At 41.0% G+C, this 22333-nt stretch overlaps 1 protein-coding gene across 1 annotated transcript in view; it reads right to left on the minus strand.

Annotated features, from left to right (window-relative positions):
- Positions 1-380: 380 nt before the first annotated feature.
- Positions 381-22333, minus strand: part of LOC120523697 — an 83210-nt gene continuing 61257 nt past the window's right edge. Inside the window, exons 8-10 of the mRNA XM_039745256.1 lie at positions 19122-19205; positions 13852-14088; positions 381-1202 (exon numbers count right to left, since the gene is read on the minus strand). Coding sequence (XP_039601190.1) covers positions 1025-1202; positions 13852-14088; positions 19122-19205 — 499 coding nt within the window. The 3' untranslated portion in view covers positions 381-1024. The remainder of the gene's footprint in view (positions 1203-13851; positions 14089-19121; positions 19206-22333) is intronic.

The following is a 22333-nucleotide window of genomic DNA, read 5'->3' on the forward strand; positions in this document are numbered from 1 at the left end:
ATGTGAGTGAAACATTGTGCAGGAGTCTGCTCCCCCTTTGAGGAATGGTTCCTGACTTGCTCCAGAGATAGACCGTTATCATATAGCCACTTCATTGAATATGATTACCCTGCAGCCCTGAAACAGGCTTAATGTGCATGTGCTTGATCAATCATGTCAATTTTTTGAAGTAAAGCACTCCATAGCATGCTATAAAACACAGATTAACCATGCAATATTTACATACTGTACAAATACTCATCTATATATGGACATTTTACCGCCCTTCCAGGTATTCCAGAAATTTTCCTGAAGCTGGCCTGAGCTTTTGTTTGAGCTCAGTTCACCAGATGGTTATCGGAATGCCTCGTCTCCTTTATGATGCAATGCTGAACAACTCAGACTTCCTAGGGGGTTCATGTGGCTTACAGCTCAGCTGAGAACAAAGGTAGGCTATGAATTCTTATGTATTTAATAAGCCACTGTACTTTTCTGAACAAGTTGTAGAGCAACCTAAAGAGAGAGGTCAAAAAAACCTGACCTCATGGAATAAATATAATACTTATGACAAAAATTATTTGATATTCTGTATCTTTCATGGGTTTTTGTGCATGTGTATCTATAGATGCATTTGTAAATTCATAGCATATATCCCTGTGCATATGAACTACTGTAAAGAGGCTTCACATGTGAGATTTCACTAGAAATGTGTGCCACATTAATCTGCCATTAGTTCAGTTATGTTGTCTGAGTTAAATAAAATAAAAAAACCTATATTTGGCATTATGGCACACATAATGGAATATGTTTTCTTGTTTTGCAAATTGAAAAAAATTACACTATTTATGTTGCTGCAATTATATCAGTGTGTCTAATGCCGACCAGGAATATTAGTTGAGGAAGTACTTCTGTTATTCCTTTCTCTTTAAAATCCTCAAATTCTGATTTAATTGTGACAGCACTGATTCAAATGAAGGAAATAAAAAGCTAAGTTTGAACATAAATGTCTTTATCAGGAGAGGTTTATCGAATAGGACCCTAGTTGTTAATCAAGAAACTTTTGCAGACTTTCACTCTCTCCTTTAAGCTGGACATAGCATGTTGGAGAACAACACTGGAACATGAAAGGAAGCCTGCGTATCCCAAAAATCTTCTCGCAAGGTCTAATGAGATGAAGTCCTGTGCCATACAGGGGCCCTTTGCAGCAATCACAGGAACTTGCACTAAAACAAATAAAAAAATAAATAAATAAATAAAAATCATTTACTTTTTTCTTTAAAGCTAATCTAACAGACAGCCAATCATCTTTTAAAGAATATTGTTTGGTTCATTCTTAGCTGAACATATTATGATATTTGTATGAAATCATTTATTGTCAGTATATTACAGTCGTGACCAAAAGAATTGAGAATGACACAAATATTAGTTTTCACAAAGTTTGCTGCCTCAGTTTTTATGATGGTAATTTGCATATACTCCAGAATGTTATGAAGAGTGATCAGATGAATTGCATTTAATTGCAAAGTCCCTCTTTGCTATGAAAATGAACTTAATCCCAAAAAAACTCATTTCCACTGCTGTTGTGAAGAATGCTGAAGGGCGCCCAAGAAAGTCTAGCAAGCGCCAGGACCATCTCCTAAAGCTGATTCAGCTGTGGGATCGGGGGGACCACCAGTGCAGAGCTTACTCAGGAATGGCAGCAGGCAGGTGTGAGTGCATCTGCACGCCCAGTGAGGCAAAGACTTTTGGAGGATGGCCTGGTGTCAAGAATGGCAGCGAAGAAGTCACTTCTCACCAAGAAAAACCTGAGGGACAGACTGATCTTCTGCAAAAGGTACAGAGATTGGACTAAGGAGGACTGGGGTAAAGTCATTTTCTCTGATTAATCCCCTTTCCGATTGTCTGGGGCATCCGAAAAAAGATTGTCTGGAGAAGAAAAGGTGAGCGCTACCATCAGTCCTGTGTCATGCCAACAGTAAAGCATCCTGAGACCATTTATGTGTGGAGTTGCTTCTCAGCTAAGGGAGTGGGCTTACTCACAGTTTTGCCTGAGAACACAGCCATGAATAAAGAATGGTACTAGAACATCCTCCGAGGGCAACTTCTCCCAACCATCCAAGAACAGTTTGGTGACAAACAGTGCCTTTTCCAGCATGATGGAGCACCATGGGATAAGGCAAATGTGACAACTAAGTGGCTCAGGGAACAAAACATCGAACTTTTGGGTCTATGGCCAGGAAACTTCCCAGACTTTAATCCCATTGAGAACTTGTGGTCAATACTTAAGAGGTGGGTGGACAAACAAAAACCCACAAATTCTGACAAACTCCAGGCATTGATTATGCAGAAATGAGCTGCCATTAGTCAGGATTTGGCCCAGAAGTTGATTGGCAGCATGCCAGGGAGAATTGCAGAGGTTTTGAAAAAGAAGGCCCAACAACACTGCAAATATTGACTCTTTGCATAAACTTAATGTAATTGTCAATAATAGCCTTTGAAACTTATGAAATGCTTGTAATTATACTTCAGTATACCATAGAAACATCTGACAAAAAGATATAAAAACACTGAAGCAGCAAACGTGAAAACCAATACTTGTGTCAGTCTCAAAACTTTTGGCCACAGCTGTAGACAAGCATTGAATTCATTGGAAGAAATAAATAATTGTCAGTTTATAAGAAAACTGGCCTTACTGTCCACATATTGTTATACACTGAACATATCCACAATGCTGCTCGCTCCTATTACTACTCTTCCATCATAAATATGACAAGTCTATGCCAATAACACTCTTTAGGACTGTTAACATACTTCTTCATCCATTTGTATTAGGAGTTTCCCCGATTTAGCTGAGCAGGCTTTTACACATTTTTTTTAAACAAACTATCACCATTCTTCCTTCTACTTCTCAATCATTCTTTCATATTAATTTTTATACTTCAGTTACAAACTTGTTTTATACCTGTTGACTTTCTATCTGTCTCTAAACTCATCATTATGACTAATTGTTCCTGTTGTTAGCTTGACTCTGCCCTAACCCCTTTATTATTCGTCTACAATCAATACTCCAGTCACCATAATCATTAATACATGTTTCTCTTTTGGTTATGTTCCTATGGCCTTTAAAACTGCTGCAGTCACCCATATTCTTAAATAACCTGAGCTGGATCCAACATCTCTTTCTAATTACAGACCTATCTCAAATCTTTCTTTTCTAGCTAAAGTGACAGAAAGAGTGGTAGCTACCCAATTTCAGACTATTCCTAATGATAACACACTTTACGACCCTTTTGTCCTGTGGGACTCTAGTGGCAACTAATAGGTACCGGCAGGCCAAGCGGAATGCGGCTTCGATGGTTGCTGAGGCAAAAACTCGGGCGTGGGAGGAGTTTAGGGAGGCCATAGAGAACGACTTTCGAACGGCTTCATGGAGATTCTGGTCCACCGTCCGGTGTCTCAGGAGGGGGAAGCAGTGCAGCGTCAACACTGTATATGGTGGGGATGGTGCTCTGCTGAACTCGACTCAGGACGTTGTGGGTCGGTGGGGGGAGTACTTCGAAGACATCCTCAATCCCACTAACATGCCTTCCAATGAGGAAGCAGAGCCTGGGGACTCGGAGGTGGGCTCCCCCATCTCTGTGACTGAGGTCACCGAGGTGGTCAAAAAACTGAGGTGTCCCTCAAGGCTCTGGATGTTGTAGGACTGTCTTGGTTGACACGTCTCTGCAACATCGCATGGACATCGGGGACAGTGCCTCTGGATTGGCAGACCGGGGTGGTGGTCCCCCTTTTTAAGAAGGGGGATCGGAGGGTGTGTTCCAGCTACAGAGGGATCACGCTCCTCAGCCTCCCTGGAAAAGTCTATTCTAGGGTTCTGAAGAGAAGGGTCCATCGGATAGTTGAATCTTGGATTCAGGAAGAACAGTGTGGTTTTCATCCTGGTTGTGGAACAGTGGACCAGCTCTACACCCTTAGCAGGGTCCTGGAGGGTGCATGGGAGTTTGCCCATCCAGTCTACATGTGTTTTGTGGACTTGGAAAAGGCGTTCGACCATGTCCCTCGGGGAATCCTGTGTGGGGTGCTCCGGGAGTATGGGATACCGGACCCCCTGATAAGGGCTGTTCAGTCCCTATACAACCACTGTCAGAGCTTGGTCCACATTGCCGGCAGTAAGTCAAACCCATTTCCAGTGAGAGTTGTACTTCGCCAGGGCTGCCCTTTGTCACTGATTCTGTTCATAACTTTTATGGACAGAATTTCTAGGCGCAGCCAGGGTGTTGACGGTGTCCGGTTTGGTGGACTCAGGATTGGGTCACCGCTTTTTGCAGATGATGTTGTCCTGTTTGCTTCCTCAGGCCGTGATCTTCAGCTCTCTCTGGATCGGTTCGCAGCTGAGTGTGAAGCGGCTGGGATGGGAATCAACACCTCCAAATCCAAAACCATGATCCTCAGCCGGAAAAGGGTGGAGTGCCCTCTCAGGGTTGGGAGCGAGGTCCTGCCCCAAGTGGAGGAGTTCAAGTATTTAGGGGTCTTGTTCACGAGTGAGGGAAGAATGTAGCATAAGATCAACAGGCGGATCGGTGCGGCGTCCGCAGTGATGCAGGCTCTGCATCGGTCTGTCGTGGTGAAAAAGGAGCTGAGTTGTAAGGCAAAGCTCTCAATTTACCAGTCGATCTACGTTCCTACCCTCACCTATGGTCATGAACTATGGGTAGTGACCGAAAGAATGAGATCACGAATACAAGCGGCTGACATGAGTTTCCTCCGCAGGGTGTCTGGGCTTTCCCTTAAAGATAGGGTGAGAAGCTCAGTCATCCGAGAGGGGCTCAGAGTAGAGCCGCTGCTCCTCCGCATCGAGAGGAGTCAGATGAGGTGGTTCGGGCATCTGATCAAGATACCTGCTGGACACCTCCCTGTTAGGTGTTCCGGGCACGTCCAACCGGGAGGAGGCCCCGGGGAAGACCCAGGACAGGCTGGAGGGACTATGTCTCCCGGCTGGTCTGGGAACACCTCGGGATTCCCCCGGAAGAGCTAGAAGTGGTGGCCGGGGAGAGGGAAGTCTGGGCATCCCTGCCCCCGCGACCCAAACTCGGATAAGCAGAAGAGGGTGGATGGATAACACACTTTATGAGTCTTTTCAGTCTAGCTTCTGTACACACCACAGGACTGAGACTGCTGTCCTGCATGTTAGTAATCTTCTCCGGTTTGCTGATAGTGCTTCTCTCAATATTCTTCTCCTTGACTGAAGCACAGCATTTGACACTGTTAATCACGATGTACTCATTTGCCATCTCTCCTGTATTGGTATTGCTGGAATAGCCTTGGAATGGTTCAAGTTGTATCTTGCAGACAGACAACAGTATATTGCACTAGGTCTACACAAGTCCTCCATCTCTCCTGTTATGTGTGGTGTCCCTCAGGGATCAGTTCTTGGGCACCTTTTTTGTTTTTTTAATCTACATCCTCTTGCTCTGATTATATATAACCATGGCCTTAACTTTCACTGTTATACAGATGATATTCAGTTATATCTTAGTACACACTCTTCCAAAGACTCCCCTCTCAGTGTATTATTGGATTGTATTTTAGATTTAAAACTTTGGATGCAGCATACCTTTCTCAAACTGAAGTTTTACTGGTCAGCCCTAAATCCTTACTATCTAAATCATCTAATTGTTCTGTTAATGTTGATGGTGTGCTAGCTGGGCCTGCTACTTTTGTCAAAAATATTGGTTTAGTATTTGACCCATTACTTAATTCTGGGCCACATGTCAGGTTCCTCAACAATAGTGTATTCTTTAATCTCCGTAGCATTATTTGTCTTTGCTCATTTCTCACTAGTAATAATGCACAAACTTTGTTTCATTCTTGCATTATGTCTAGTACTGATTAGTGGCCTTCCTGCAAAGCCTTTACAAAAACTACAATATTTTCAGAGCTCTTCAGGTGGAGTTCTCACCTATAAAAAGTGATCTTGCTCACATCACCCTTATTATTTTTCTGTTACATTGGTTACCGGTTCAGTCCCAGATTAAGTTCAAAATCTTGTTTCTCACTTTCAAAGTTCTGCATCACGTTGCTCCTCTTTACATTAATGAACTCTTAATCTCCTACTCCCCTTCTCACTCTTTCAGGTATTCTAGACATAATCTAATTGTTGCCCCACGCACTAGGCTTTCCACCTTGGAATGCCGGTCCTTCTGTGTCATAGCCCTTAAACTCTGGAATTTTCTTCCTGTCTCTCCATAACTGTTCTTCCCTCTTTACTTTCAAATCTTATTTAAAGACATTTCTCTTCAATGAACACTACTCTTTTTCCTCCACTGCCTAATTATTTATTTATTTTGTAAACTGACCTTTGGATTGTTAAAGGCATTATAAAAATGTAATTTATTATTATTATTATTCATTGATCACTGTGTGTGTGTGTGAAATATATACTTTGTCTCCCACATTGTCTTTGTGTCTACACTACTTTTTACTCTAGTTTTCCTCCAGTTTTCATTCCACATTTTAGGTTATTTTCATCTCTAGACCTGTATAGTATGAGAGTTGATATTATGTGCAAGTCTCCTATGATGGACTGGAATGATTCCCAATTTGCACCCAATGTTGTCAGTATAGACTGCCACCTGCAATCCTGAATGGGATAATGTTGTTAAAAAAATAAATAGAGGGATTTAGAGATAGATGGATGGATAATGTTTACATAAAATGAAAGTTAGTTTTAGGAAACATTCAATAAATTGCAAGTTTTTATCCTGTTGATGAATATTTGGTGGTTGAAAGCAGCTTTACAGGTATGTAGGGGGAAAAAGTTCCAGACAGTGGGTGTTTATAATGAGAATTTCCAAGTTTAAAGCAGCAAGGATTTAATATTGTTAATCTATATGAAGGCCAGTCCATCTTTATTTTAGTGATCTCAGAATCACTGATAAAGTCCAACACACCGTCTATAAAAAGGATGGCGACCTTAGTCCTGTTTGTAGAATGCACAATGAAATTTTCAGAGGTTATGGTTAGGGTTAGGGGTACAGTCAGACAACACCATTTAATTAAAATCTTGCAAAACTGTGGAATGATTTGCCAGCCACCAAAACAGACTTGCCACCGGCCTCTGCCTTGTAATCCAAACAGAAAACACATATATTTATTGTGGCTTTTTATTAGTGTAGGACAGCCTTGTTTCTTTGACGTGTATTCTATCTTAACACAAATATCACTGACATTCAAAAAGCAGACACAATCGTTAGCAAAAAGCAATACTGGATGTTAACCTTGCAGAAAGACTCTTGTATCTTCCCTGCATTGGGAATAAATCCAAGAAGCCAAATATGTCCTAACAGTAGTAGTATTGTAACAGATCCTGAGTCCAGTGAAATTACCACATCTGTGTTCAGCCAACGTGCTTGTCACCATGATAAATAGGACTGTACTGAAATACAGACCTTTATTTTAAACACAAATCAGATTGTTTAATGTACTCCTTATTCCTGTCTCTATGCTCCAATTACCTGAATTTGTTCCTTTAACTGAAGTAATTGGCTTCTAAATATCAAAGCAGCAAGAATGAAGGCCTGCATCCACTGTAGTCTAACAGAAAATAAGCCCAAAATCACTGCTATAAATAACTACTGTTATTAATGCAGCAGAGGTTCCAAGTAGCGTTAACCACTGGTATTCTATTCTGTAGACTCCTTCAGGTTTCCTTCCTGATGATATATTCAATAGATTCATAACTTGCTTTACTCTAGCCTAGGTTCTTACCTTCCTAGTTATTTTTTTTCTGATCTTCTCTGTCTCATAGGGAAGAGTGAATCTCCAACTATTAGCTAATTGCTCATCATCCTCCAACTCTACACTATATGGTTGAACATACAGTTATCTCCATATTTGTAACCAAAATACCATAATAAAGCTCCTTCTAGTGCTCATGTACATCCATGTTTACCATGGACCCTAACAGGACAGCAATCATAGCAATCCTAGGGCTATCTTCTGTTCTCTGGGACCGTCTGTCCACCTGAAGCCAGGAGATGTCTCTAACGTCTTCCTCCTTGTTCGAAGTGTGTTAGAAGACTAAGGTTAGGTATTCCAAAATAGTGAGTCACCTGCCCCCTAATGTCAAAATTTGATAATAACTTCTGGGTCATCCAACAATTCTCTTTTGGACAGGTCAGATTGGCCTATGTGTGTCTGAGTAAGCTTCTATAACCTGTCCACTCACTACAAGGGTATTTAGTTATTTTGAAGAATTCACAACCCTGATTTTGAATTAAAGTAAAGTGAAATTCAGTTAAATCGAAATGTCAGGAAGTTATACCATGTTATATTCCATTCACAGTCAAGTGTTTATCATGTATAATCTACAGTTATTATACATGCATTTAGTAGGCTGTACTATAATGTTTTTATTAAATAAAATTACAAAATATAATACAGGTAAAATTCTGTTAAAACGAGTATCTTTACAATGAAATTCTCATTAAAACGCAGTATTTTTATGGTCCTGACAGCTTCCCCATATGACACAAGTCTATGGAGATCTCGTTACTACAAAGTACATTCAACAGATACTTTAATTACAACGAAGTGCACAAAAGACCTTGAAATGCCTGAATGAATCATCCACTGATCAGTTAGTTCTGTGGCCGCAGCTCAGTTGTGCACAACGATCCCCAAACAGAACTTTCCTCATACTTTTTTTATTTTTTGCCTTTTTTGTTTCCTGCGGTTTTCAGTGATACCCTTTGCTTATTGTTTGTCAACATCTGAAAAACATCCATTGGAATTTAACTCATTGTCACCCTCCTATAGAAATGGCAGATATGAAAAAACGATAACAGTTCATATTAGAAAAAAAAACTTTACATTTTTACAGCTCTCGATTGTGGCAAAAAGAAAAAAGACATTGCCAGTGAATTCAGAATTTCGACACCGACACTGTCAACTTTCTTGAAAGACCAAGCAAAAAAAGAAGAAAAATCTCGGGTTGCAAACGTATGTGAACTGCTGCATTTGAAGACATCGAAAAAGCAGTATTTATGTGGTTCAGTGATGCTTATTCAAGAAACATTTCTATTAATGTGGCACTCATTCCAGAAAATGTGAGGTTTGCAAACTCTCTTGGGACCTCCCCCAACTAGACAGCAGATTCTCGAGTCTGTGGAAGACAGTTTATCAGTTGCCGGGGCAACAACAGGCACACAGTTATGCTGCATCTCTCCAGCAAAGTAAACGGAAAAGATATTGATGGGTGGTGCAAGGTACATTGTTAAATGCAGATAACAGGATTACTTGGTCACTGACCTGGCCACGACCCTGCCTGACTGCTGTGTCTGTGCAAAGCAGAGTGGCAGATCATGCTGCAATAAATAAGTGTGCCGTTCCTGTTTCAAGCTGAATAAAGCTAGTTTTGCTAAAGTAATAAGACTAAGCCTCGTATTTTGGGTTGCAAGACAGGGACTTATAGCGCGACCCGATCTTTTACGATTTGCTTCTGTGGTGCTTCACTGAAGCGTTGTGAACCTGTTTTTGCTCTTCCCCGGCAACAGACAAACAATCTTCCACAGACGCTGCAATTGCGTTTTCGGGACACAGTTCAGTGTGTCGTTCCCGTTGGGTGAGGAGTGGGGGGATCCCAAAAGTGTTCAGAAACCTCACAATATGAAGAAGAAGAAAAGGATGATTCGGCTTCTGATTGATAACTGTGCTGCACACAACATGCTTTCACATTTAGATAATGTTCGCGTTATTTTCCTCCCACCCAATTACACAGCAGTACTTCAGCCATTGAATTTGGGCATCATTCGCACCCTGAAAGTGTATTATTGCAAGCAAATACTGAGAAAAATTCTCATTAACATAACTTGTAGGCAGGAGGAGATTAAAATTAACATGAAAGGAGCTATTGAAATGATTGCAAATACCTGGACGCAAGTTAAAAAAGCACTATAATAACAAATACAGATAAATAAATTTTCATTACAAAGACATATTTTTTAGGTTCTTAGGAGTTCGTTGTAACGGAATTTTACCTGTATAGCATTTTTTAATATCAAAAAATCCTTCACATATTAATTCATAAATAAAATTCAGTTAATCTAGGGGGGCATGATGATCCTGTGGTCAGTGCTAATGCCTTACTAATCCAATGTCCTGGGTCTCAGTCCTGTGCCTGGCCACTGCCTCATTTAGCATGTTCATCCTTTGTTGTCATCCAGGCACCTTAGTTTTCCTCCCACATCCCTTAAATTACACTAATTTGAGTAACTGGTGATTCCAAATTATCTCTTTGTAAGTGTGGCTGTTTGAACAAGTAGGGTCTGCAACGGACTGTGGCCTGTCCAAAATTGTTTGCCGAGTTAAGTTCTGAACCTACACAGCATCCATGAATTGGATTTGGGTTTGAAAATGCATGTACAAGTATGTTTATATGTAAGTAAAATAAAAACAAAAGTACCTGAATATTATTATTAAAGTATGATTATTTTAGAAAATTCTTTTTTATTTGCCTCCCCTCCCAGGATTGTAACCTTAGTGTGGCGGATTTGTTTGTGTGCCTCAGTAATCCTTGATGTCTGGAGTCATGTACTTCTGTTAACAAATTAGTCTAAAGAGAGGTACCAGATGAAGAACAACCTAAAAATAAAGGATCTATTGATAATTTTAAATGAATGTAAGCAAAGCTCTCTTAAAGCAATTATAACAGGATCCACTTCCAGAGCCGGGCCTGGTAGTAGGTTTTTCTGGTGGCTCTTGTCAGCTGAGCTCACCCAAAAAAGCTACATGGACCTGCCAAGTGGTCTTGGCCACTTGCAAGGTGGATGCAATACCATTGACAGACATTAGTGGGACAGGTCTGACATTCTAGACTTTGGAAATGGAAAATAGCACATGGGACGCTGAATGTCATTTGCCTGACAGGTAAGCAGCTGGGACTCATGCTGGTTTCGAAAATACTAGCTTTAAGTCTAATGGTGTGACTCAAACCACTTACACCTGAACACCAGCAAGACCAAGGAACTGGTGGTGGATTTTAGGAGGCCCAGATCCCTCATGGACACATGATCATCAGAGGTGACTGTGTGCAGAGGGTACAGACCTATAAATACCTGGGAGTGCAGCTGGATGACAAATTGGACTGGTCTGCCAATACTGATGCTCTGTGTAAGAAAGGTCAGAGCCGACTATACTTCCTTAGAAGGTTGGCGTCCTTCAACATCTGCAATAAGATGCTGCAGATGTTCTACCAGACGGTTGTGGCGAGTGCCCTCTTCTACGCGGTGGTGTGCTGGGGAGGCAGCATAAAGAAGAAGGACATCTCACGCCTGGACAAACTTGTTAGGAAGGCAGGCTGTATTGCAGGAGTAAAGTTGTACAGTTTAACATCTGTAGCAGAGCGACGGGCACTAAGCAAACTCCTGTCAATCATGAAGATTTCACTGCATCCACTGAACAGTGTCATCTCCAGACAGAGGAGTAGCTTCAGTGACAGACTTTTGTCACTGTCCTGCTCCACTGACAGACTGAGGAGATTGTTCCTCCCCCACACTATGCGACTGTTCAATTCCACCCGGGGGAGTAAATGCTAACATTATTCAAAGTTATTGTCTGTTTTTACATGCATTTTTATTACTCTTTAATTTAATGTTTTTTTTTTGTTTTTTTTTTGTATCAGTATACTGTTGCTGGATTATGTAAATTTCCCTTTGGGATTAATAAAGTATCTATCTATCTATCTATCTATCTATCTATCTATCTATCTATCTATCTATCTATCTATCTATCTATCTATCTATCTATCTATCTATCTAAGTAGTCAGGCTAACCTCATGCTTTTAGATTGAGGATCGCCTCTCTCCCGCTCTATAGATGTGTCACAGAAGAGACCTCGAGTGTGTGGGGATACTCATAAAAGTGAGGCTGTTTGTTGCAACAAGACGGTCACCTCAATGCTAATTTGCATTGCAAAGAGAAAACATTTTGACTGTTGTTTGCATACTTCTATCTAACAAATAATCTGGGAGTGTCATCATTTTAGAGTGAGAAGATTTAGTGCTTCAACTTGTCCTCAGTAGTCCTATCGCATGAATTCAGCACTCACATAATAAATGATAAAGACACCTGGGAGTGTATGATGGCATGGGATAGCCTGCCTGACTTGAATCCAAGAGGGTGATAGTTATTGGGTTTTTGTGGTACTGACTAATTACTGATAATGAACACCATATTCAAACACAAAGCTGCATTTTAAGTGTACCGTTCCAGGTACCAGAGTACCTTGGGCCAATGATCAATTATTGAATTTGTAGTTGTGTAATCTGTTCTTCAGTCATGTGTTCTAGACACTCCAGTAAACAGAGGTGCTGAGGTATCAATTAATCACCACTTAGTGAAAAAGCATCTGGTGGACGGATGTAGAAGACCCAAACAAATAGAAAGAATTAGCTGGGAATGAGTAGCAGATGCATTTCTCTTTTTGAAGAGCTTTTCTTGCACATTATATTAGGACAGTTCAGTGACATGGTGTCTGATTGGACCTTTTTGAAGATATCCGGAGTGGATGCAGCTGAAAGAAACTGAGTGCAATAGGCAACAGGCTCCCTTTCTTGGTGGCAGTCTTTACATCTGTTAGTGGATAAGAGTGGAAAGGGAAGTTATCATGTTAAAGAAAGGTACCTTTCATCTCCATGTTAATAGGAGGATTTACAGACTTGACTAAGAAGTACTGGCCATTCAAGACGGCTGCATCTGCAGGACTAACTAAAGTGAAGACCCATATGTGGCGAAAGTAAGGGCATGAATAATGACTTTATGATGGCCTCAGAGAACCTCTGGTTCACCATTTCATGACACAGGAGAAGGTGGACAAGTCATTCTTGGAGGAGGTAGTGTCAGAAGCACTGGAAAGCATAGGACTGGGGTTACCTTAGTTATTATTAAAAAGCTCTAGTGGAAAGGTAACAAGGACAAAAGTGAGCATAGGCTGGAGATCCTAAAAACACTGGATATACTTTGTGCATTTTAGTTAACATGACTTTTCAGTGCTATGTGGATGGCAGGAACAGTGCCTCAATATAATTAGACTGCAGCAGTATTCCACTCTTAAAAGAGGGGACAAAGGGATACTGTATGTTCCATTTTCCAATGCATCCCACACCTCAGCCTCCCAAGGAAATCTTTGCCAGGGTTTTAGGTAGGAGACTCAATCAGACAGTTGAACCTCAGGCTGTGGAGATATTTAGGAGGCCATGGGTGCTTGACAATCCTGTTTACAACGACGTTGTAAGATGTATACCCCATGGAATGTGCTACAAGAGTATTAGATTTTGCAGTGGATGCTACTGTGACTTTCAATTGTATTTATCTGCAATTTGTTGCTTTTCCATTGAACAGGTAATTTTTTCTCTCTCGCAATTACAAAACATGTCAATGTTTATCCCATGCATCAAGACAACCCAGTAATTTTCTGGTGGGATAATATTCACACGCACATAATTAAAGTCCCATGTAAGGAGGTGGATGCCTTATTATGACACTACTGTTTCACTAAAACCCTCAAAAAACTGCACAGCATACAGTCCTAAGGAAAATAGCACCTGCTTTTTTCAATGCAAGAGTAAAGTGTAACAAAGACCAGAATAAAACATCTCCACCCGCAAAAATACTTCCAAGATACTTTTCTAAGAGTGTGAAATTGAAAGATCAAATTCTACTTAAACACATCTGCAGTATATGTAGCAGTTTACTTACTGTGAACTGTACTTTAAGGTTGTTGTCTGCTTTATAAAACCGAAAAGCATTACAGGCAAACAGACAGACTGAACGTATAACTGAGAATAAAAAAAATGATTGAGTCAGATGACTTACTTGCTTAATATCTGCTTGATGTCACTGGGTAATTTGCTGCTCGAGTAATTTTTACTCTTAGATAACATCATGGCTGCCAGGTCACAGAGTCTTTGAGGTTGGTTCTTACTATATTCCTCCCAGAAATAGTGGTGCATATAATTATTGGAAATTCGGAGCTGCTTCAGCTGAAGTTTCAGTGCTCCACAAGGTAATGCCCCCAACTCATTGCCTTCCACATTTAAAAACTCCAGAAACCTGTATAAAAGATAATTCAGACATACACTATTAGGTGTAATGTGTTGGATGAACACCTGAGACAGTAAGGCCTGCAGACCAGAACTAGCCATTCAGTTCATAATGTGTCAGGTGGGTAGCTTATGGGCACCAGTTTAAGAGGGCACATGATGAAAGAAACAAATTTCCCTCTTGAATTCTTAGAGCCAAAGAAATCTTGACTAAAGTATAGTGACGCCACTTCCGCTTCACCCTCAATGCAGGTTATGATTTTCTTTTTGCATTTATTTGTTAATTATGAATGTTTGTGAATTTATTATTATTATTTTCTTATTATTATTATCATATCATTTTATTACTTAGCTTCCATCCATCCATCCATTATCCAACCCACTATATCCTATCTACAGGGTCATGGGGGTCTACTGGAACCAATCCCAGCCAACATAGGGCACAAGGCAGGAGACAAACCCTGAGCAGTGCGCCAACCCACCGCAGGGCATTACTTAGCTTATAATTTTGTTTTCCATTTAGTCTATTGCAGCTGCCACCATCTTGTAGGTTGTTTTTAATTTCAGTGGCAAATTGCGCATGAATCTGTTGTTATCATGTGATGCCAGGAAGATGCACATTATGTTGTTGCTTCCAGAAAGTATTTAAGGAGACGGTGTGCTTCTCCTGGTGTCCAAGATTTTGGATTTGCAAAACAAGTTGCTGTTAGGAGTTAGCTTTCTAAAAAAAAAATTTTAGGGTAAAGAATTTTGTGTGCTCTTTTCTACTTTGATTTTTCATTTATTTAATGGACTTGCTTCACTTTTAGTTTTGTTTTGGTTGTTGGTTTTAACCTCAGCTACATCTCTGACTATGATTCTGACCTTACCATGTCATAGTCCTTCCTAAAACAAACCAAAATATTTTTACTGCTTTCAAACTAACCTGTACAGGATGACACTAGTAGGAAGTCAATGTCATTTGTTGGACCAATAGACTCTTGACAGCATCATTGTTGATGAGGAAATGCACTTATAGAGGCTGACAACAGCATTAATTTACACCCTTCTTTATTTTCTTTTTGCCTAAGGCAACTAAATGAGGTTTTCCCATCTAGGACCCCAACATCTTGTCTTTGCTTAATTTTGCAGTATGTTTTTAGCTAATGGATGACTGTGTTTAATTACCTCTTTCAGTTTGGTTCTTGAAAGACAGCAAGGTATATCTTTGGACTAGAAGATGAGACAACTGGTTATACGGTCTATCATTCTTATATACAGTATAAAATAAAACTGGTTTCTACACTTAGAATTCTTATAGTTGACCTTACTTATAGAAGATCATTTCGAGGATGTACCATGTCTGTTCTTTTCAGTTTTTATCCTGTTACAGGTGCAGATAAGAGTTCCATTCTATATGATCAGTAAGGATTTCATATAACTGAGAAAATAACTCCTGGATTTGAAATCACAAATGTTAACTACTTAACCTAGCTAGCTACTATATTGTAGTACAGTACATCATATTACTTATTTAATAACAAATTGGCAAAAAAAACCTTGATCAGTTTCAAGGTTTGCTTCTTACAAAGTATGTCAGTGTTCCTTACCTTGCATGTTTTCTGCAAGTACTTTAATTCTGTACTGCACTTCCGGTTTGTTCAGTTCTTATGACTAACATAATCCTCCTAAATGAGTTGCTCTTTTCTCATTGTTTGCTTAGCATTCAATTTTTAGTTTATTTATAAATTCTACAAGTTTCATCTTTACATTCTGCAGCAAAAGATTAATCCCTTTGACTCAACTGACCAGAAATTTTAAGCAATGCAGCCCTGCATGCTCAGCAGTTCAGCGAAACAGTTAAGCAACTGTTGCTAAATCCTCTTTTACAAAATTTGGCTGGCAGGCCCCATTTCCTCGTATGACAGACTCTGACAAACCTGTAATTCTCACTCTCTTAACAGCACTGTTTAGAAATTAAAAGTGATGAACATGAGAAATTTACAACTCTTCTGCTTTTCATTAGCAGACATTTCTCTGTCTATCAGATTAGCATTGTAATGGAGGCTAAGGAGAAGACTCATCTTTGTATACTTCTCTTTTTAAGAGGTCACTTGGTTGTGCAGGAGGCAGATGACAGATTATTCTAACCCTGATATTAAAGATGATCTGTCTGAGCGCTCTCTTGTTGTGAGGCACCATCTATCAGTTCTACTATATTGCTGTGTAATACCTGTTTACTGGCACTGAAGCTACCCTTTCTTTGTTAACTCTTAAGTGTGAGAGTTCAAGAACAGAAGGAATCCACTTTGAAGTCTTTTAGACACAACATAAATTACAAAACCTACAGTATATAGTATTAAAACAGATCTTAAATTTGCTTAAAATTTTGATACTTATATACATTTAATATTAAACACTTTACATCTTCTACTTGAGATGTTTTTTATCATGGGCACCTTTTTCTTGAGTCCAGAAAGGTATCTCTACTGTACTTGAGTATGGCTGTTATGTACATTATACAACACTCCTAAAAATAGCAGTCTACTTGTCTGGAGTACCAGGCCTTCTTGGGGTCACTGGAGGGGATCCTGGAAAGGGTCCCAGCTGGGGACTCCATATTTTTGCTTGGAGACTTCAATGCCCATGTGCGCAATGTTGAAGACACCTGAAGAGGTGTGATATAGAAGGAACAGCCTCCCTGATCTAAACCCATATGGTATTATGTTATTGAACTTCAATGCCAAGCACAGTTTGTCTATAACAAACACCACGTTTGAATATAAGGTGGTTAATAAGTATACTTGTTATCAGATCACCCTAGGACAAAATTCTATGATCAATTTCATAATCATATCATAAGATTTGCTGGTGTATGTTCTAGACACTCGGGTGAAGAGAGGGGTAGAGCTGTCACCACCTGGTAGTAAGCTAGGTCATATGGTGGAGGAGGTGCCTGGACAGACCTGGAAAGCCTAAGCAAGTATTGAGGGTGGCCTGGGAATGTCTGGGGGAGGCCCCTGTACAGAAGAGCTTTAACTCCAGCATCCAAAAGAGCTTAGCCGGTGTCCCACAGTGGCTGGGGACATAGAGTCCAATTGGGCCTTATTCAAAGCCTCATTTGTAGAAGCAGCTGCAAAGAGCTGCAGCCTGAAGGCCAAAGGCAACTCTTGATGTAGCATTCCAAGACCCAATAGTGGATATCAGAAGTGAGGAATGTCATCAGGCTGAAAAGAAGGCCTTCTGTGTATGGTTAGCACAGGAGACTACTGAAGCAGCAGATTGACTGGCACTCAAGGAAGCAAAAGGAGAGAGGAGTTTGGAGAAACCATGGAAAGTGAATATCGATTGAGCTCAAAGATGTTCTAGAAAAACCATCCAGTGACTCAGAAAGAAGAAGGCAGGGATTCACTCAGGCTGTTCTCAACAAGGGTGGAGAAGTGCTGACCTAGACTAAGGATGTTGTGGGGCCGTGGAAGAAACACTTTGAGGAACTCTTGAACCCTATGGACATACCCTCTGTGGAAAAGACAGAGCCAGATGCTGACAGGAGATCAATGCCCATTTTTCTGAGGGAGGTCACTGAGATAGTTAAGCAACTCTACAGTTTCAAGGCCCTAGAAGTGGATCAGATCCACCAAGAAATGCTGAAGGTGGTAGACTGGTCTGTCATGACTGACACTCCTTTTCAGTGTTGCCTGGTCATCGGAAGCTATGCCTTAGGAGTGGCAGACCAGGATGGTGGTCCCAATTTTTAAACAGGGTGACAGGAGAGGTCATGGGAGTACACCCAATTAGTCTACTTGTGTTTTGTAGACTCAGAGAAGGTTTATGGCCATGTTCCTCAAGGGATTATTTGGGGTATGCTGGGAAAGCATGGGGTTCTGGGGCCCCTAATGAGGGCTATTTGGTCCCTGTTTTATCACAGTGAGAGCTGTGTCTGCATACTTGAAAAACATCAGAATCGTTTCCAGTGGGTGTTCGACTTTGCCAGGGCTGTGTTTTGTCTTCTATCCCGTTTATGATTTTCAGAGACAGGACATCAAGGTGCAGCCGGAGATCCAGTTAATTCGCTTTAGAATCGAGTCACTGCTTTTTTGCAAATGACATGGTCCTATTGGCTACATGGATCTTTGAACTCCAGCACAAATTGGGACGGTTTGTGACCGTGTATGAAGTAGCAAGGATGAAGATCAGCAACTCCAAATCTGAGGCCATGGTCTTTAGCAGTTAAAAGGTGGACTGTCCTCTCTGAGAAGGTGGTGAGTTACTGCCTCAAGTGGAGTAGTTTAAGTACCTCGGGTTTTGTTGACGAGTGAATGGAAAAGGGAGAGTGAGATTGGATAGTGGGGTGGCGAGCACAGTTATGAGATTGCTATACCAATCTTTTGTGGTGAAGAAAGAGCTGAGTCAGAAGGCAAAGCTCTTACCAGTTGATCTGAATCCCCACTCTTACTTTGGATAATGACCAAAAGAATGAGATCATGGGTGTAAGTGGCTGTAATGAGCTTTCTCCCTTAGAGATAGGGTGAGAAGTGCAGACATCCAGGAGAGGCTCAGAGTAGAGTCTGATATGATTGCCTCCTGGATGCCTCCCTGTGGGGATTTTATGGGCACGACCAGCTGGGAGGAGACCCCTGGGAAGAGCAGGGCTCGCTGTGAGGATTACGTCTCCCAGGTGGCCTGGGAAAGCCTTTGGATCCAATAGTTTGAGTTGCAAGTGTGGCTGGGGAAAAGGATGTATGGGCCTCACTGCTAAGACTGTTGCCCCTGTGACCCAGCTTTGGATAAGCAGTGGAAAATAAAAGAATGAATGAATTCTAAAAATTAACATCAAATAATAGTAACAATGATACACTAATTGTAAAATTGTTTGTAATACAAAGCCACATCCATTGGATCCCTAGGGCTAAGCTTGAAAAACACTGCTCTACTACACTCTAAATCAGCCGTACAATCAAAACTCAAGGCATTTTTAAAAATTTTCACACTATCAATTTTCAGATTTAACAGTAGAATATTTTGAAAAATGCTGTAACTCACACTGAACACTGAATCCTTTACCTGAGGTTGCTAATATTATGTGGTAAGATGGAAATCATGTTGTAGGAGACATCCAGAAAGCTCAAATATGATAAAAGAAATAACCTGGAAAAGGTAAGATAGAGAAAATGTGAAACATTAATTATTTATTTTTCATACACTAAAGGAACATTTGAATTTTTTTGCAATGAGGTTTGAAAAAAAGAAAAGGAAAAGAGGCAGCTGAAGATACAGTATATGACTTTGTGAGGACAGGAGATTCTGCAGGAAAAGGTAGAAAAGGACTAAGACTGACAGAGAAGTTAAGTTGGTACACTAGCTTAGATGAAATAAAAATGAAATAAATGTAAAAGACCAATCACCTAAGAAACAGCCTCTAAGCTAGGAAAACATCAAAACTTTTGATGTGTACAACAAGCTACTGGAAATGTCCTATCAGTCCATATTAGCCAGTGTGATGTTCTATGCTGTGGTCTCCTGGGGAAGCAACTTGAGCTCAAAAGAAGCACAATACCTGAATAAACTTATCAGGACTTATCAGCCTGTGTCATCACAGTATTGGATGCCATCATTTAAAAATCCCGTCCAGGAGGCTCTCTCTTTTGAAGCACTTTTGGCCACAGGCTCATTCCACCACAGTGTGCTAAGAAGTGTATTTAGGGGTCTTTTCTGCCCAGTGCTATCAAGCATTTCAGTGCTTCCTCCCAGGGCACTCCCCCTTGGAATTAATAAAGTTTAAATAATCTTAAACTATTCGAATAAGCAAGGGGAAAAAATGACACTGACCATTAAATAAACTCACTGTATCAAAGAGTCTATGGGGTTAAGGGACTACTTTTTATTATGTAGGTTTCTTTTTAATGGGGTTCTGGTGGGCATTGTTTAAATACCGGGACCTGAGTACCGAATTTTGTTTCTGCACATGGATTTTGGAATGACAGTAAAAGATTGTTGATCCTTGATATGATCCTACTGTAATTCATTAATTCTTGGAATTTGCAAAGTATACTTCCAGTTTTGCTGTTTTTTTTAGTTTTGGACTATCTCATAATCAACCTCATATTAAACTTGTGCCTTTTCTTTTCACAAGTTATGTATTATTTCTTATTACTTATAGAAGATTTTTCATTTTTCACAGGCTGTTTTGGGGTTGCCTGATTCTTCACTCCAACTTAATAAATAAGTAGTGTGGTCCTTGGCCGGCCTTTTATCCTTGCCAATACCCCCAGGCCGCCAGAGGGATCCATCCCTACAACATGGAGATGCTTCAGATTCCAGCAGGGCATCATGGATTATGGAGTTTTCCTGTTAAGCCCTGCTGGATAACATCGGGACCACCAGGGGTCGCTCCAGGGAGAACCAGGGACTGCTATTTTGCCCTACGCCCCAGAAGTACTTCCAAGTCACATGAACAGAAGGAATGATGTTCTTCTGGGGTGAAAAAAAGGACTTTTATCTGACCCGGAAGTGATAAGGAATTATGGACTGAAGGATGAGAAACACTTCCGGGTCAGGAACTATATAAGAACTTTGGGAACTCCCAGACGATGAGCTGAGCTGGGTGGTAGGAGGGCAACGCGTCTGGGAGTGGTGGATTGTATTTGTGATAGTGATTATTGCGTGATTTATGAGTATAGTGGAGGACGGGGTGCTTTGTGCACTGTGGCATTTAAATAAAGTCAACTATTGGACTTTTACCTGGTGTCTGGAGTCGTGGACAGGGGTTCAAGGGTGCGATAGCGCCCCCTATCTGTCACAGTAGTCATATATGAAAATCATGGCAGTAAGGTAAAACTATTCCGTACAGACAGTATATGAACAGGCTATCCATAAGCAAGCACATGTTCTACACAGGTCCAATGTCTTCAATCAGGCAAGTATTTCCAGGTCCCTAAGTATAATCAGTATTTTGTACTGATGTCGACCGAAGTCCTTAACTACGTGAAGTACATGGAGCTGAGGGAGACCTTATACATCTTTGAAAGTTTAATTATAAGCTAGCTGTTTATTAGGTTTTTATGTATTCTATATTGTATGTTTATGAATTGTAATATTACTTCATATTTGTGTGATATTTAAGTTATGTCTCATGTTGAGAAGTGTACTTTTTGTCATTGAGGATAACAAAATTATCCTTAAGGAAGACTTGGGGTTCATATCTGACGTCACATCTGATGAAGACCATGGAGAGGCTGCTGCTTCACCACCTGAGGCCACAGGTCCGTCACGCCCTCGACCCTCTGCAGTTCGCATACCAGGAGAAGGTGGGAGCGGAGGATGCCATCATCTATATGCTACACCGATCCCTCTCCCACCTGGACAGAGGCAGTGGTGCTGTAAGAATTATGTTTTTGGACTTCTCTAGCGCCTTCAACACCATCCAACCTCTGCTCCTTAGGGATAAGCTGACTGAGATGGGAGTAGATTCACACCTTGTGGCATGGATTGTGGACTATCTTACAGACAGACCTCAATATGTGCGTCTTGGGAACTGCAGGTCTGACATTGTGTGCAGCAATACAGGGGCGCCACAGGGGACTGTACTTTCTCCGGTCCTGTTCAATCTATATACATCAGACTTCCAATATGACTCGGAGTCCTGCCACGTGCAAAAGTTCGCTGATGACACTGCTATTGTGGGCTGCATCAGGTGTGGGCAGGAGCAGGAGTACAGAAAGTTAATCAAAGACTTTGTTAAATGGTGCGACTCAAACCACTTACATCTTAACACCAGCAAGACCAAGGAGCTGGTGGCTCTAGGCCCCTCATGGACCCTGTGATCATCAGAGGTGACTGTGTGCAGAGGGTGCAGACCTTTAAATATCTGGGAGTGCAGCTGGATGACAAATTGGACTGGACTGCCAATACTGATGCTCTATGTAAGAAAGCTCAGAGCAGACTATACTTTCTGAGAAGGTTGGCATCCTTCAACATCTGCAGTAAGATGCTGCAGATGTTCTACCAGACGGTTGTGGCGAGTGCCCTCTTCTACGCGGTGGTGTGCTGGGGTGGCAGCATAAAGATGAAAGACGCCTCACGCCTGGACAAACTTGTTAAGAAGGCAGGCTCTATTGTAGGATTAAAGTTGGACAGTTTAACATCTGTGGCAGAGCGACGGGCACTAAGCAAACTCCTGTCAATCATGAATAATCCACTGCATCCACTTAACAGTGTCATCTCCAGACAGAGGAGTAGCTTCAGTGACAGACTTTTGTCACTGTCCTGCTCCACTG

The sequence above is a fragment of the Polypterus senegalus genome, chromosome 2 (genome assembly GCF_016835505.1).
Source record: "Polypterus senegalus isolate Bchr_013 chromosome 2, ASM1683550v1, whole genome shotgun sequence".
NCBI lineage: Eukaryota > Metazoa > Chordata > Cladistia > Polypteriformes > Polypteridae > Polypterus > Polypterus senegalus.